At 28.2% G+C, this 19212-nt stretch overlaps 2 protein-coding genes across 2 annotated transcripts; one reads left to right on the top strand and one right to left on the bottom strand.

Annotated features, from left to right (window-relative positions):
• Positions 1-7431: 7431 nt before the first annotated feature.
• LOC121114689 (uncharacterized) lies at positions 7432-8309 on the top strand. Its single transcript, XM_040708725.1, has 4 exons — positions 7432-7512; positions 7591-7782; positions 7857-8087; positions 8149-8309. Exons 1-4 carry the CDS (start codon positions 7507-7509, stop codon positions 8254-8256), a joined length of 537 nt encoding a protein of 178 aa, XP_040564659.1. The 5' UTR covers positions 7432-7506; the 3' UTR covers positions 8257-8309.
• LOC121114688 (tubulin monoglutamylase TTLL4) lies at positions 8301-19154 on the bottom strand. The gene is made up of 10 exons (XM_040708724.2): positions 18825-19154; positions 18193-18302; positions 17095-17149; positions 10736-11079; positions 10559-10668; positions 9693-9795; positions 9365-9599; positions 9119-9177; positions 8811-9043; positions 8301-8756 (listed from the first exon to the last, which is right to left on the bottom strand). The coding sequence occupies exons 1-10, from the start codon at positions 19039-19041 to the stop codon at positions 8546-8548; spliced, it is 1677 nt and encodes a 558-aa protein (XP_040564658.1). The 5' UTR covers positions 19042-19154; the 3' UTR covers positions 8301-8545.
• Positions 19155-19212: the final 58 nt, after the last annotated feature.

The following is a 19212-nucleotide window of genomic DNA, read 5'->3' as shown; positions in this document are numbered from 1 at the left end:
GAAAGTTGTGGACAATGCATCTACTAAGTTTAATCTCCCGAGAAGAACGGATGCCACTAATACAGTGGTATAATTCGAAGATATTCTTCGACAACTATTCCTCCCTCCTCGAATGAATAAAAAGTATCTCACATTTACCTTCATATCTTCTTTTCAAAAGAATGGTCTGATAGTACGCAAGCACTTCTTTTAAATGGGTTAAAATTTGGAATTTTGTCCTCTGATTTGTCGTTATCGGTTCCGGAGGAATATATTTTGACAAAAAATAAACTAACAGAGAAAAGAACAGTGTATCTTATGTAGAATGGGGTTCCATTGTTTTTTTGTAATAAAAAAAGTACAGAAAAAAAAGCTTTTGTTAAAGTCTGTAAAAACGAATCGAACTTATACGACAAAAAGAATTAGTTAATATTCCTTCTTCTTAAGATAACAATTTCGTTCCTATGTTCGCTTCTTCTATTAGACTCTTTATAATTTTAAACAAAGATAGTCTTTACAAACGATTTTTTTGGTAGAAAGTACTTCTTCATCACCTTTGAGTCATCTATTTGAAGGTATCACTCATCAGTTTCCGTTGCTTTATTTTTTATTATAAGACACATCACGGTACTTTGATGTAACAAATACGGATTTATCTACATCTTTTAATCCTGATTGAGAACTGTCACGTGAATCAGAAAATGATGTGTTTAAAGCATTAAGAATATAAAATAGATGTTTTACATGTCATGAATCTAATTTGAACAGTTAACCTTTTAAAAGGGATATAATAAAATGTGGATTTTGCATAAATTTCAGAAGAAAAAATATTACAAAATATTGTGCAAGAAATTTATTTGTACTAAATACAAGTCATAATTTATTGAAGGAATCTATTAAATGACTTCTCCACCATCTATTATCAAAAAATGGCAATAAATCAATTTTTTTTGTCTCTGTCAAGTTGTTATAAACCATTGCTAACCATCATCACTGACTTAATTTGATATAAGATATTTATACGTATGAAGAAATATACATTGAAGATTCCATAAATAGAACTATATTAAAAACTATTTGTAAAATTTGACATAATGGTTTTGTGAGGACATTTATTTTACAAAATCATCTAAAAAGAGTGTTTGGCAGAACTTTTATTCAATATGTGAACCCTCAGCTCTAATTATTGCCTCAATACTTGGCCTGTATCCCTTGCAGACCTTGGCTATGTATTCAGACTCGAGCTTGGCCCACTCCTTCTTGATGGAAGCCTCTAGAGACTGGACACTCCTGTGAAGAGTAAGACATACCCTCTCCTCCAGACGCACCTATTTATAGTAGTCTGGAGAGAAAGGCGACCACATGTTGAGGCCCGAAAAGTCCGAAAAGTTGTCTCTCAGGAAGGCCGGGGTCTTAGAAATGCGATGACACGCAGCTCCGCCTTGAGTGAAAACAAAGTTGTCCCCGAACAGTTAGTTTTCTAGCCCCAGGTTCTAACCCAGAAGTCGGATGTAAGTATCTGTATTGAGCTTCTCCTTCCTCTCCGTAATAATGGGAAGGCTCCACAATGCCCAATACCATGGTTCCAGCTAGATTTTTTGTTCTAAAGGCATGTCTCACTGAAGTGGAGACATTGTCTGGATATTTGGTTGTGATGTAAGGGCAGTTCTGCTTATTCACACCTTAATTTGTGTTGCCCTTGAGAAAATTTTGCCCCTTCCAACCACCTCAACTTGCTTTGTTCAGAGATAAGACGTCTTATTGTTCTCCTACGTGATTTTGCACCAATGTCATTCTGGATTGAAAATAATAAAATGTGTGCCACTATATAAAATCAACTCTCTAATATTAAAATCAATCCTTTATGGTATTATTATAATAACACTTACTAATATTTAATGATAGCGCAGCTATACATTTGTATTTGTATATGATAGCCAAAATTTCTTCATAGAAATAATAAAATACCAAATATATATACAACTATTTTGAGGGATCAAATAAGAAATTGTATTCCTGTCCTTTTAGAGAGCATAGATATATCAAAACTTTTCACTTTTTTTATTAATCAGAAATAATAAATTATGAAATAACCATTAAGTATCAACCGAGACGAGGTAAACAAAGTCTCACAACAAAAAACATAGGGCATTTTTGTGTAAGCAAGGTTACGCCATGCAAGGAAAAGAGATAAAAAATTTAAGTATTTGAAAGAAAAACTCTACGGGTCAATTTTTATCCTAAGAGGAGTTGGGATGCTTACAAAGGGAATTTTCCAATAAATTACAAAATATTGTTTTATCGGTTCATAATAATGAATGAAATATTGATTTTGGTTTATTCCTATATTTATGAATAATTTTTGTCATAACGGAAGAATATTATATCTACATTGAGATGTACATTCGGGTGAAAATAAAATCATTTTTTTGGAAAAGTAAATGGCTTAGTTTATAAAATGGTTTCTAATTGTACAAAAAATACTTAAGAAAAGTTTGAACAGTTTAGAAAATATATTGAGGTAGCTCAACTGCCAAAAAGTTTGAAAAAATTACATTTTCAAAGAAAAAACTGAGTATTTGCTTGAATACTGTCCATATATCTCAAATTAAAACTTTTTTGTTAAAAAAATAACTTGAGCTTACTAAATTTAGAATAAAATATCACCTTGCTTCCACTCTAGCCTTTCTTTAAAGGCTGTTTTTGGCTGAAAGGTTTTTATCTACTCCAACCATGGACCCTTTTCATCATTTTTCTTGCTGGGATAAGAGAAAGTCTTTATCTTCTTGGAACACGGAGGTAAAAGTAATAATTTATATGATACATCAAGAAAAATTAACAAAAAATAATCCATATGATATATTTTTTGAAGGTACCATATTCGATAAGGATGAAGTATATTTTTATTGCTGTTTTTATGTGTTAAAATTGTATTAAAAAGGTCACTTTTTGTGAAAAGGTCACTAAGGTCATAGTAACTAAAAATTTAAATTTTTTCGTTGAATTTAATGTAAATTTCACCACATCGTTATTGAATAGATAAAAAATTAAAAACATTTTGAAACAAATTACATATTTGTAGATTTCACAAGTTCAAAACCAATTGTTTTTTTCTGGTTATCTCATCCCTGAGTCAATAAAATATATGCTTCACCACCTTATATAAAATTCATTAAAAAAATCACTAAAGTTTTGATTTTCGATATTATAGATTAATATTGGTTTATTGTGCTATAAATTTTGACACCTTCGAAAATAGAGTAATTAAAGTCTACTCAATGACAACCGTCAAAATGATTAAGAAGGAGAAGCTAACATTTCCAAATACTCAACCTATATTTATTTTTACTTTTCTGGGTCTTTTGCAAGTTTAGGGATCGATAACTTTTTTTTACTCAGAGATCCATAAAAGTAAAATATTTGGAATTTTATTTCGGTACTTAATATATTTTAAGACTGAATCAATCTAAATGTGTGTATAATAACACTTTTGAATTATTTTTTGAAGCTATGTTGTTATGAAATAATATTCATTATATTTTTATGTTTGATATATTTAGTTAATTTTAATTCTAAAAAATGTTGGTACCTCTTTATGTACGCCCACCGCGTATATATTTGAGATTTAATGTTTCCAGAGCATACAAATAAGTATTGCCGATCAAATGTGGGATTTAAAGGATTAAAGAGCATATTTATGTATTTCGGAGTGTATAATATCCCAGTTCACTAACAGAGGGCTTATTACATATCAGCGTCTTTTAAGAAAACATTTATTTAATCAATCACTTATCGGGGCTACTTAATCAAATTAACAAATCAAAGTTATCAAGACTTCAGCAAATACTAGGATTTTTTTCCTCGTTATTAGTCATGAATGATAACTATTAATGACTAAAAATCTAACTAATAAAATTGAGCCCTCACTTAAAAAAAAAACCCATTAATAATTAAAAGTTTCATGAATAAAATGAAACTATGACATATAAATGATTAATAAACAAACGCTATTTTGTTATATTAAAACATAGCAAGAATAAGTAATACATTCGTGAGTCATATTTGAATTTTGTTTTCAAAATATTTATTATTACGCTTTTATTCGGAGTCACTTCAAATATTTTTTGCGCTTCTACAAAAACTCATACCATACATCTCTCGAGCTGTATAAGTAGGACAGCGGAAAACCTAACATAAATTAGAATTATTATGATTTTGACTCCTGGGAGATTCTCTATCTTTGGTATCCACAATTCTAGATTAATTTAATCTAATGTGGAAGTACATGGAGTATCTGATACGCAACTACCCTCATGTTCTAAAAAAATATGGTATTTCTTTGCCGTTTAATCCTTATCTAAGTTTTTGCAACCAAGGTCCTTTTTATTATTTTATTGCGGATTTTTATGAAATGTGATAAACTACCATAAAGTACTTATTGATTTATTTTTACTCTCCGTGCTCATTAACTGCTGTACTGACTTCTGGTAATGGATTTAATTATAAAATAAAATGTTTGTTTATATACTTAACTTCCCTAAACGAATAAAGTCATTTTGGAAAAGAAATGTGGGCGGGGATATTCATTATTATGAAATTTTTAATTTTAATTTTTTGTCGATTTTCTACTTAGCTGTCTCCTTATTAGTGTTTTAAACGTTGATGGACTTAACTTGGATTAGGTTTAATTCAGCTGATGATAGTTTCCTTATATTAGATGAAGAATAATACACCATATGGGAAAATTGGTCAATCACTAACTAATTTCTAGTATTTTTTTTTTCGTTCTCTTTTTGGTAAAGGAAGGGTTGAGAGATAAAAAATAGATCTACTTTATTTTATTCATTTGACAAATTATAAAAAATAAAACAGTTTTCAGCATGCAGAGATTATTTTTTATATATTTTTGCAATCAAAGTTCAAAGGAAGGAATGGATTGGTATGTTTGAAATGATATATACTTATACCTGCTTGTAGTTTTCTTAAAGGAAATTCAAGAAAATAATTCACCGTAAAAGCAAATATTTATCCAAAAATATTGGAAAATAATATATCGAGAAAGTCTTAAAGAATGTTGAAGAAAGAATTAAAAAAAGAACTTGGCTCTTTCAAGTCATATCCTTCCCTTTTTTTCCTCTGTGTAATCTCTAACATTTAACTGAGTTGAATTAAGTTTATAAGATAATATTCTTAGCATGGATATCTCATCATATATGTTGAAGCGACACTATACACTTTTTGAAATGTTTGTATAAATGTACTTTTACTAAACTTTTAATAACTATATTTTATTTTTCATTTTCTATATCAACTTAAACAAATATAAATACTACTGGTTAAAAGAGACCTCGGAACATTTTCCTCAAAATGTAACATACTGAAAAGATAAGGAGTTGAGTGTCAGAGATAATGTAGGATAAATATAGAGTTACAAAAAAATGAATCATTTTTATAAGACAACTCTCTTACGAGTTGTTATTCTAGAATTTGATATAAGATTTGTAGTACATATTAAACTTACATTTCCATGATTTTGAAAATTAATAATGTACTGAAAGAAGAAAGTTTTATATTTTATCACTTCAAAAAGTTAAAATGGAATAAAGTTGTACCTAGGTACAAAAAAAAAGTTCAAACTTTCAATTCGGTTTTTTGAGTAATCGATTAATTGATGCAGGTATAGAAAAACGGAGTAGTTACTAATATATTGGTTTATTTCTTTGAAACCCGATTTATGAAATGGCGTTGTATTTTTGGAAAAAATATTACATTAGTCTGCCAATGCCTATATATACAAAGAACTGGGGACTTGTACTTGTTACTAGGGTCTCATTTAACTTCAAATTCATATTTGACTTGCAGTAAAATAATTCTATAAATTTTACTGTCTTTATTTTACAAGAAATAGTCGTTTATTAGTAAAAAATCGTTTTTTGAAAAAAAAAAATATTTCAAGGACGTCATGGTCTTGAAGGCCAAAAAAAAAATGTTAACAACTATTATTAATATTTTTAAATTCATAAGTAATTAGATACAGATTACATCTATGAAAAAAATTATTTAATTCTAAAAAAAATTTAGAACTCTATGGAAAGAGGTGGTAAAATTTTTACAAATTCAAAATTTAAGACAATACCAATATAAATTATCACCTCAAATTTATTTATTTTTTTACTGAACTATGGTCATATTTTATCTCGTATAATTGTTAGGGATGGAATTTTAGCAATGAGACATTTCAGTTTGATAAAACTAGAAAAGACCCATCCCTTCAAAATTCAACGATCATGTTGGAATGTCCTTTTCTTCTAGAATTATACGTAAACTAAACAGATGATAATTGTTGTATTTTATAACGAATTTGTCGAAATACTAATTAGATTCAATCACTCCACCTTCATTAATGATTGAATTAGTAAGTGTTCATATTTCAATGGAACCCCCACTATTAAATGAGAGATAATTTCTTTTTTTTTTCTAGCTCAACAATCATTTCTTAAATTAAGCAAAGATAACCATGAAAATCTAAAAAGTAAACGATATGTTCCAGAACGAATACTGTATATTCAGAACATTCCGAATCTATCCATCCACATATTACAATATTAAATTTTTCCCATAAAAATATATAACAATTCAAAATTTAGATATGCTTACAATTTGACAATTGCTAAAGCCTATGATTATTCATAATTCATAAAGACCGGATTTAGTGAGCTTCTGTGTTCTTCAAGAGTTCGAACCAACGGAAGAATAAGGGAGTCAAAGGAATATAGTTTTAACTAGATCGTCTATCCGAAGAGATGCTCGAATTCGGAGTTCTGTATTTCATGAGAGACACCCAGATGAAAATTCCTTCGAGCTATCTCTGTTTAAACTTCGTATGACTTCATTGTACCGTGTTCACAATTTCAAGAAATATATAAGATTATAGACAATTTATGTATAAAATCGGTCTAGAACGAAATCCAACACTAAAATATGGTTTATTATATAAATGCACCTAATAATTACTTCTTTTGGGGGTAAAAAGTAATTTTTATTTTAATATAATATTGTAATTTTCATTACAGTCTTTAGAAACATAAACAGGCAAAGTATTTAAAATAATACAAAAAACAAATTAACAGTTTTTATTTGTATATAATTAATTTCTTAGTGCATGATTTTGATGTACAAATTAGTAAACATACCTATAAGCTGCCATCTGTGTGTGTTTTAATCAAATAAAATAAATTATAATATTTTATGTAATCCTATTCCATAAAACATTAGGTACTTCACAATTAACAAGAAGATAATGACGATAAATGCCTTTATGACAATACTAATTAGAGTATAGTTACTAACTATGACCTAAGGCACATTGGCATCAATAAAAAATACAAAGATCTAAATCTTAGTGTGTGCGCCCAAATAGCTTCCAGTTCATACATATATTACATGGTAATATTAAATAATAGTTGGTACATATAAAAGTCGATTAATGAAGAAAATGAACACTATTTGTTTGTAACATTTGATAGAATGAAGGTTCGTAAGTTAATCTAATATATTTCTATTATTTGTACTTAATGGTATTAACATATTTTTTATGGGGTATAATTCTAGCAACTTCTTTTTATTGGGATTCTACATTTGACTTTTACCTTTGTGGTAGCAATGGTTGAGGAGGAGAACTCTCCTTCCCTACTTTGGTATGTTCCCTCTCCCAATATTACAAATCGTTTTGAATGTAAAAGTGAGGCAGAAAGTGGTAATCAAGTTGTGGAAGGTGGTCCACTATTTGTTCAACCAAATCAAGTAAGAAAGTGTTTTATATACATAGAATTACCACTAGTTTTTGAATGAATACAACTTTAAATCAATCTACCTAGACGAGTATCTGCGTTTACTTTTCTATTCCAAATAAGTGGTTCCTTCATGAAGGACTCATTGGTTCATGCACAAACCAATGCTGCGAGTGGTTACCTCCAATTGGACCAAATGGAAAATTTGCTGATCCGTCACCTAGCTCTGGAATTAAATGGTACTTATTGGCCGCTGACCAAGAAGAGTGCAATACATTTGAGGATGCATTAAATACTCCACGAGTTCTTGAAGGAAAGGTAAATAATTTGAGAATGAGTGAGTACACTCCAAGTATATATATATATTAAACTTTTACAGTTGGGTGACAACAAAACAGTTTGTGTATCTCTGCCTGAGAAGGATGAAGAATTCCTAAAAGTTCAAGTAACACTAAGTCTTTGCGGTGGACGCTGTTGTATTTTTTAAAGTCGTATGCTGTAATGCCATCTTTGATAATAAAAATCACGTTCTATCCTTGATTAGAGTGTCTGATATAATCTTTCAACAAAAACACAAAAAAATATGTTGACATATTTCTAAATATAATTAATACATTATGGGGTTAATAAATGATTATTTATGTTAGAATTGCGCATATAAGAAACACTAACCATAATAAAAGTGTTAACACAAATCACATGATAGATTATTATTATTTAAGAACCATCTTAAATGTTTAATTAGTTTTTGAAGGACTACTTATGTTATTCAGAGATTAAATATGAATTCGCCTATGACAAAGGCTCCTTATAAAATTAAGTCCACTTTCCCGATCATTTCCATATTTTAATTCATAGGCGTCAACAAGTTTATCATAATAAGGCACTCCTTCCATATATTCAAAATACTTGTACGTATCTGGAGTTGGAAATACCCTCTCAAATTTGCAGAGTTGAGATCGTTCTTCCTCCATTTTTATTAAAACTCTATAATAAAACTCTATTTTAGACTTGTTTTTATATATTTAAAATATGAACTACCTTAAATCACAAGAGGAGATATTCTCCAAGATATTATTAAGATATTTCTTTCTCTCCGTCTTGTTCTCAAATTCAATTTTCTTTTTTATGGAAGAGTCTATGCGGCAGTAAATATTTGGGTTATAGGATGAAATTTCCTCATTTTGAAGAGTATGTTGGATAAGAGATTTTCTCATTGGAGAAACACTCCCAGCAGGGATATGAAATCCGACAATCCTTACTAATTCATCCATCTATGTATGTATTTTATAAACAAATTTAGATAAATATAATCATCATTAGTGTTAGTAGATATTTGTATAACTTACCATAGGTCGATTAACTTGTTTATCGATTTCGTCATCCAATAGAGCTGGTCTACTATTTACTATATGAAAAATAGATTATAAAATTATTCATAACTCCTTTTCACTTTATTAGGGACGTAGCTGAGGGGTGGCATGAGGGCTGGGGACGTTGCCCCTTTTTTTAAATAATTAAATTTAAATATTTGTCTTCAAATTTTTAGAAGCCACATCTGGTCCAGCTACATCGCTTATTTATAACTAAATAACCTTCAATTAAGTGGATATTCATGTCACCATCAATCAAAATATCAAGCCCCAATATTTTATAACTATTGTAAGCAGATGACTTGGTGTTATCCTTAAATTCCTTCAAGAAGTTTTTATAACCTAATAAGACGGTTTTTATCACTATATCGTGGATTTTATTCCAAATTTCATCAAAGTCATCCTTAGTGAGACCATATACATTACTCAAATATCCCCAAAGAGCAATCAAACGCCACTGAAAAATAATAAATCATTTGCATGCTTTAAAAAAAATATATTGTTCTATTTGTAGTTCAAGCAAAAAGAGATTAAAAGATATCGAAATTACTTTATTGCCTTTGCAGGATAAACCATCATTTTCATGAACGTAATTGCTAGATGTCTTATTAATAGCATAATTCGTTACATGCATTCGGGTTTCACTTATCAATCTATTAATTAAAAAAGTAGATAAAAAATAAGTTAAAACAAGTGAAATGTTTTGCATGCATCAAGATTTTTAAACAAAAAGTGTACGTATAAAAGTACTAAAGGGACGCTATTAAAAAGTAATGAGGACAATGGGTTATAAATATAAAGTGATTAATTCCTTGCAGTTTTATAGGTTTGATTATTCTAAAGTTCACTACTATTTTAATTCAAAAAAGTTTTCAAGAAATTAAATATGTGGTCCGTCAACACAAATGCAAGCTAGAATGATTTTCTCAAAATTAAGCAAGGAATATATTTGCATTTTTCTACGAATTATCGTCAATTTCTATGAGCAATTACTAAAATTAACTCTGTGGAGGAAGGATCTGTAAATTGTGATCCCTAAAGTAGCCAAAATTGATCTTTACAATAAAAAAAAATAAAAATGAGAAATTGAGATATTTTATTTGAAAGGGGCCACATCAGGCCAAATACAAGTAGTTATTCTGGGATATCTAAACTCATTTCACAATCTTTAATAAAATAGCTATAATTGATTTAAATATGTCCTTAAAATATTGAACTGTATGTAAATGAAGTATTAAAAATAATTGGGATTTACTCCATTTTTTGATTTTGTTCAAGATTGTTTTTATGTTGACCACCCACCACCTATATGAACTTGTCATTACATAAAAATGATTCTTTCATTTAGCACATTATTCTAAGATTTTATACATACATTAATAGGTTAATAAATAATACATAATAAATTTTTCTTACTCTGGATTTTCTGAGTAGAGTTCAGTAGCTATTCGAACAAGCCCATCATTATAAATGTAAATACACAAGGGATCCAAACTTGTCAATACTACATAAATTCGAATATCAAACTTAAAAAAAAAAATACAAATAATAATTGTAGAAACTGACATTATAACTGGATTTTAAACCTCATACCTTGTATCCATCAATGAGAAGTGGTTTATGAATATATTTTTGTATAACAAAATCCTCATTCCTATTTTTTTTTTTCATTCCGAGCTCAAGAAATGAAAAATCGTCTATGAGAGTCACTCCTGAACCATTATTACGTTTTGCGGGTTTGTATATCCAGAATTGATTTGGATTATTAATAAGCTCGTCTTTGAGGTATTTCCAATCCTTTGGAAAATCGGAGAGTGTGATAGGATGAAAGTCAAACTCTGAGGGATTAAATTTTTGTTGAGCTTCACAAAAAAGCTGACCAAGGGATATTTTATTACTAAGTTCGTGAAGATCGGGGAATGGTCTTATTTTAACTCCTGCAAAGTTGTATATAAGTAGGTACAATAAGTTCCGTACAAGTTACAATTTGAGCAATGTTCATAAGATCTAATCAAATTTAATGTTTATAATAATTTACTTCATTTTGGCTTATTAATATTATATATATTTATTATTGAGTTATCTTATTAAAGAACAATTATAATAGATTATATTTGAAAGACCATATTGAAGCCAAAAAATTAAATAAAGGCTCTATAAAAATAGTCACCAAACTACGGTTTGAATTTAACTATTTATCTGACACGTCGACAATATTTGATCTCGTGTCTTAAAACATCTTAAACTGGCATTTTGGTGTAATATACATTGAACTCATAGTTTTTAGAAATCCAAGGTATACTCTTCATCCCAATCAGGGCAAGTTTACTGATTGAGTAGGTATGGGGCAAAGATGAAAGAACTTATACTATCGATTTGAATCATAAATATAACTTTTTGATTTATTAAACTTGTTTATTGTCTTTTGAAGAAAGGAAGTTCTGTTGTCTCATCCTGTATATGTGTATGTATGCAGTTTCATACAGGACTGCTGCAAGTGCGGAAGGGATGGGTGGAATACATATCCACTCCCAGAATACTTACAGCGGGATGAAAAGCACCTCCCTACCAAATTATTGTAGTAGCACTGCATGAATAAGGAATCACCAGTCTCAAATACTAAAGGAGCTACTTTGGGGTTAGAATAAAATCTAAGTTTCCATTCAAAGTTTATGTATGTTTTATACAACTTGGAATTTTGGTAAAGCTTCAAATTATTACTATTTTCTAATGTGCCATGTAAATTTTATTAATATATAATTTGCAAAAAAGAAAAAAATTACTTTGTTAACTTATTGAAAGCTTGATGGAATTTTGATCATTGAATTACTATTATTTAAAAAGATTCCATCTAAATTTTTGTTTACAATCTGTTTATATAAGTTATAATTTTTAACACAGCATTGCTTTACTCGCCCATTACCGTCTTAAACTCATTTAGAACTATCGCCGAACGTTATATTTGTTATTGTATTCTATAAATATATAAATTTGAAAAGAATAATAGGACAGTCTAAAGGAGAGGGTCATTGATAAAAATAATATTATAGAGAAAGAGTTCTGATTTCTGTGTTGTTACCTAAATGTATGTTCTTTTTCCCCAAAGCTTTTATTATTGTTCTTGAAGAGAGAAAATATAATTTATAAGTATAAGGTAATCACTAGTGAGTGAATGACGAAATATGATACTGACGATTTATTGCAGTTTTATAAGTGTAAGAAGTCCTTTTTGAACTCGGAGTCTAATTGAGGATCAACATCCGGAGTAATTTCTGTCTATATCATTGCTTCATTTGGTGGAGATTAGTGTCTAATTCTTTCATCTCATAGCTGATGGCAACTTATTTAATGAAACGTCATGACAGTTATGCTACTCTTCTCCCAGACATTACTCAAATAATCAGAGTAACCAAGATAGTTTTCAGGATTTTTTTTTAAACATACCGGAGAATAATATTATTTTAATCAGTCAATTAACAACAATGGGACTGTAAAATCACGAAGGGTGATTTGATAGAAGTAATGACGTTAAGCCACCCAGAGAAGATCAAAATAGAAGCCTTGATATAAAAAAATAGAGAAAATACGTCAAGGACAAATAAAAAGGTCCCAAGAGATGGAGGCAATGATCCAGAGATCAATATCGACGATGAAGAGTTTTGATGACAATTGAATAATGGTTGACAATAGTTAACTAACTCTTTTGAAGATATTTTTTTATTATCTGTTAAAATATTAGTTTCTATTAAGTTGTTTGATGGATTTTACTGTCTATTATTTATATTTACACACTTAAATTTTTGATTTTACAGGTAGCATTGTACTTAAAATTCCAACTGGTCCAAAACATAATAAAGAGAACATTTTTATAGATTTCGACAAAAATACAATAATATTTTTATACCGATCTCTTTCAGAACATGGAATTATATACTTCAAATTTAAAATAAGTTAACCTGAGATGTGTTTCAGATGCATAATGCTAATATGACAATCAAACTCATTACAATATATATTGATGTCAAAGACAAAAAAATGATTGAATAATATTTTTTAATAAATATTATTTATTTATTCATTACTTGTTCTACATTATAAAAGGTGGACGTTATACTCGAGTCATCAAAAAAACGGTATGAAGTTTCCCTTTTTACAGGATAAACTATCGTTTTAGGAAAAAGTTTAGTAAATAATATATGTAGACTGTACTAACATCTAAAAATTGTATTTAAAAAAAATCTGATGTATACCTTTATCAAAAAATATAGCCAAAATAAGGGAAAATTTTCATTTTTTCAAAAACTTTTAACAAAATCTGTTACCTGAAGATGAAAACATAGAGCAATGAAATTTTGTATACCTTATTTTCATAGCCCTAGGCAACTTTTCCGCCTTATCCTTATCGAGATTCGAAAAAAGTTGAAAATCAAACCAGTCTATTCTACAGGTATTTGATAAAAATACATTAATAGATTATGTAATTTTTGGAAAGATTAAATGTACATATAAGATGAAAGTTTGATAATTATTTATGTTTATTTTGTAATGTGTATAATTATTTAAATTTTTTACTCATTACCTTCAAGGCATTCTAAACAATATTGTCGATATGCTCACGAGTATAAAGATATATATATTTTAATGTATATCTATATAATTTTTAGAATGACTACAGGTTTAAAAATATTGTTGCTTTGTTGAGTTACATTTTTATTCTTTAAGATTACATAACTCATTATATTTTCCTATCAATACACCAAGTTATTAAAAGAATAATATAGTTAAATTTGGAGAAAAATAACAATTGTAATCAGATCAAAAGCGCTACTGTTATTTAAACGTTCAGTCCCTATACTCCGTCCTTGAAAAACGTCCCAAATTTTTTAAGAGTACTCTGTAATGCATCATTTCCACTAATCTTAAATATTATTTACCTGTTATACAATTTAGTTGTTTTGTTAATACATGAAGTATCAGTCATGCATAATAATAATTTCCCTAATTTAAGCTTAATTAAAGTATTGCATCATAGTTTATAAAAGTTAGCAAAGATTGATTATTGATGAAGTACCTAACCGGCCGATCACTATGATGGCGTCATTTAGAAAGATTTGTTTTGTTTTGTTTTCCGTTTTTTTTTAGCGGTGTAGCTCAGTGGACGAATTATTCTTCTAAAATCAAATACCGTAAATATAAAACTCGGTTACTAATAGATAAGGAAATATAAATTTAACATGTATATTTGAGAAAAAAGAGAAAATGAATTACTGCTATAAAGAAGAGAACCTTTTGCATTTAAAATAGCATGACTACATGTGAAATATATTAATTATGTTTAAATTAATATACCTTTCTTATTATGCATTTTTAAAACAATTTTGACCAAAGATAGGCAAGAATGCTTACTTTAAAGGGAGAAGTTTACACCACAACGACCTATTAATAGTGATGTAAATCATGTATATTTTTTAGGTGGCCGTCTTTTTTTGGAATTTTTTATCCAAAGAATGAATTTATTTTAAATTGTCAATTTTACCATGTTGATTTTTAGTTTATTTTTTTTTAACATGCCCAAAATACACACAATTTTCATCACTACCTATTAAAAAATAATATAAAAAGAAGAAATAGCATACGCAACAACTAATTTCTAATTTCTAAACTTAGATTTTTTAACTAATAAAAAGTAAATACCTAATCGTGTAATTCCATGTGATTTAACAAAGGGGGAAGGGGGATTGTGCAATGAGACAACTGTTGCACCTCTGGCGTTTCGATTTTGGACGGGACTGTTTGAAATGTCAACTTTGGGATCACTACAGACAACCCTAAACTCACACAATGATTTCCATATCCATCCACAATCGTAGATATGTTGTATGTTTGTTAAATATTTAAACTAAATATTTCATATAAATGCCAGAAGCATCCGCTACAGTCATTTATATTGGTGTATAAAACAAAGTTAAGTGATCATCCTATCCAGCTTTTTTGTTGTATCTGTATTTGTTGAAGTCTAGAAAATAGTACAAAAGGTATATCATGCTGATTTTCAAATTGGTATATGTAATATTTGGAAAATAAAATATATTTTCCCCGAAAAATAGGTAGATATAAGCTTAAATATTTTTGAGAGATAGGAATATACAATTTTAGTAATGCCAACCGCGCACCTAATTTGTTTTCTGCAACTTCATTGTACTGCTCAATTTGATATTTAAACAACAAAATATATAAAAAAATATTATTCAAAAAGGACCATATTTTCCTAGATTTTTTCCAAAAACTACCCAAAATCATACAAAAAATTTGAATCCGATGAGGTAAGATATAAAAAATATTTAAATCCCTAAAAAATATTTTCCGAGCTTCTCACATCTTAGAGAATAGGAAAATGAGGTTACATATAAAAATTCAAAAATATATATTTTTGATATGTTTAAAGGGACATTAATTAAATAAATAAGTTTTGACATTAAAAATGACCTAAAATAATGCCTAAATTATTATTCTATATGGTGTAAAAATGTCACAAAATACAGATTTGTTAGGGAACTTAAGGTAAATTCGCACACATATATCGCCCATCTCATGTTCCGAATAGTATAAGTTTTGTACGGATCAATGGATAATCTATTTACGTTTACGAAGTTTTTCTATTTTTATTTTGTATCCTTAAAGATTTTAATTTTCAGATTGAGGAGGCTCTGTGAAAATGAATGTTTCTTGCTTGTAGGAATTGAAATGGCTGGATTTTTTTAAAGCCTGATAGAAAACTAAACGGATTGCAAAGATTACTTTGAATGACGATTTGATAAGTGTTTTATATTTTGTAAAATTAAAGAAATATATAAAAAAAGCTTGTAACAAGATTCCCGGATCCTTATAGCGATCAAATCAAACATTTTTTAGACATTCCCATGTAACTTAAAATAAGAAATCATTTCCATTTTATCACTAGGGTTATAATCTTTATGAACTCTTTCCGTCACCATAAGGATCTCAAAATTATGAGATCTAAAAATTTATGTATGTATTTCTTCAACTTTATACTTTCATCAAATATAAATTTGTACACTGAAAAGTACATTTATGCCATTTTGTGGCTCAAATGGATTATATAAAAATTGTTTTGGGTTGAAACATAAAATTAAAGCTACTTCATCATTCCTTTTCTTACTAAATGATCGACAACAAATCATCTAACTTGATATTTTTAAAAGTTACCACCATACTTTTATGAAATGCTTTTAGTTTTTACAAAAACCCAGAATAAATATTTTTTTTACATTATAATAAATGGATTCTTATAACTTTCAATGCTGTATAAAATAAGATTTTTATGTAGAAATTTATTCATTTATATCACATTTTTAAAGCCGTAAAAACAATTTTATGATTTTTTTAAGACAATTGAATGAAAGAAAGATACAGGTGAATCATTGAATTGGATCTCAACGGATCGACCAAATATGCTCTACTTGTCGTTGGACTTAACAATAGCTAATATTATTACGCTGAAATTTGTGTCTGCAATTTATAAACTATTATCGATTGGCCAAAGAAACAAAAGCTTTGGATGGAAAATTTATTGACTATGAATCTTCAATTATATATAATAAATTAATTTTAGTTATGTAAATACTTTATATTAACATTTTAAAACATATGCTGTTTTAAATATTTGTATTTAAAATGTTGTTTGTTGTAATTGGTATTTCTGTAGCTATTTACTTTGAGAAAAATTACTATCCGAACTCTGGGCCAAGAAAAAAAATAATGCAATTTTTTTATTGAACATTTGTTATAACGAGCGGATATACTTGTCACACTTGTAAATAGCTTTCTTTATCATATTAAGATGTAAAAAGACCAAAAAAGAAAACAAAAGTTTATATTATTTATTTAGCTTAAATTTATGTAAAATATGTGTAGAATTACAAATAAATTACCTGGATGTGAATCAAAAAAATCGACACGATCTCCAGATCTTTGAACAAATGGTGACTACATATAACAGAAAAAAAAACACATTATTTTATAATTAGGTATAAAAGACATATAATGGCATAGTAGGCATCATTGCTTCTAAAAATATTTAAGGAACTTGAAACATATATATATAAACATATAAATATATCAACTGATTAAAAGTTAAAACAAATGAAATCACTTAAAATGACAAATTTATAATGTATAAAAAGACAAAGATTTCAATACAGTTATTTGAAATATACAACTCATCAATGTCAAACTGTCCTTCTTATAATGCTTGAATATGAAATCAAAAACCTTTTTAACAGTGATTCATCAATTATATTGTTGAGACTTTGAAATTACAAAAAAAAAAAAAAAAAAAAAAAAAAAAAAAAAAGAAGCTCTTTTAGGAATTGACAAAAGATGAAATTATTTACCAATATGCTAATATTGATGTATTTTGCCCAATTTAACATATTTTTTTCATTATGCAAAATAAAAGGACTTTTTGTATTTTGTGGTAAAATATTACAGGTCTCTGAAAACAATTTTTTAAATTGTCAAAGTATGTCTATAATTTTTAAATAACATATTTATCTAAAAGGCCCTAATATAGCTAAAATAAATCATTTTCGATTTAAATTTATTATCTATGAGTTCACAAATTTCATGGTATCAAGGAGTAGCTACAATGGAATTTTTTAACTGACGAAGCTTATTATAATTAATAGAGAATTTGTTATGCTTGATCCAACATATTTTAATTATTTACATCTCAGAGAAGGTCAATTATTCTTGGGAGTTATGATTAATTTGTTAGTCTTTTCATAAGAAAGCATTGAAGGAATGTCACTTCTGATATTAGATAATTGAAATAATAATTATATCTACCCTGAACTACTTATTTCCTTCGATATTTAATCATTTCAAGGTCATAACAATAATGTAATTCATTGTACTAGATAAATATAGGCACTACATTTTAAAATTGACATTGCTGGTCATTAAAGTAAACTTTTGTTGTCGTCTAACATAAAAAAATAATATATGTACATAAAATATTAGATACGAACCTGAAAGTATTCTGTATTAATTATCTTAGAGTGTCGGTTTCCAGTGTTTTTAGAGGAATTTGATGACTTAAACCCTTTGTCCTCCATCATTTCAAGTAGAACATCAAGGTCTTAAATACAAAGTATAATGTTTGAAATATTTAAATTAACTATAAAACCATATGGGAATATTCCTTTATTTTTTTAAAATAATGACAAATAATAACTATGGTATTATAGAAACATATTTCATTGCTTCATAGTCTATGAACATGAGGGTTTGCTCTCCTAGGACATCTGGATATTATACTTATGATACATTTCTGAGAAGAAATATATTCCAAGGGAAATATTGTATTTACTTATCGCATAATATAAGTTTGATTTATGTAATTCATTAAATAAAAAGTAGAGTATAAATTGAAAGTTCCCTTTAAATGAAGTTTTTAATGCCTAAAGAAGAGTCAATAAGTAACAAAACCACAACTTCACCGTAGAACGGAGAAAACAAGAACTAATTTTGGATTTTTCACGAATATGGGGTGTAAATATTATTTTTTATTCTATTTATAATTTACTATTTGATCCCAACATTTAAAAACTATTTTCCCCATAAATGAGAAACCCTAATGGACATGTTTGTATATGTATACCTCGAACAAGATTTCCCATCGCATTTGGAATCCTCCAAAATTGATCCTGATCCCAATTCCAATGATCCCAATATTGTGGTCCATATTCTAACAGAGCCTGTCCCACGTTGCTTGATAACTTCTCCTTACGAAATTGTGGTACATAGTTAATGAAAGGTGGCACTGATGGGAAAAGTGACGAGCGTAAAGGAGGAGGTGGCAGCACTTTACCCACCATTTTTATATTATTTTGATGACTGATAGAAACATATTAGTAGTCTTTCACCTCTTTCTTTTCTTTTCGTCTGCTTCTTTTCTTTCAACGGCTTGCCCTTGTAATTTGAACGTTTCTTTTATTCTTCTCATAGGCGTAATTAGTGAAAGTCAGAAAGTCGCATTTGCAACAAAT

This window comes from Lepeophtheirus salmonis, chromosome 3, assembly GCF_016086655.4.
Source record: "Lepeophtheirus salmonis chromosome 3, UVic_Lsal_1.4, whole genome shotgun sequence".
NCBI classification, from domain to species: domain Eukaryota; kingdom Metazoa; phylum Arthropoda; class Copepoda; order Siphonostomatoida; family Caligidae; genus Lepeophtheirus; species Lepeophtheirus salmonis.
The sequence above is the reverse complement of the archived record's forward strand: the minus strand, read 5'-3'. Positions and strand labels throughout refer to the sequence as shown.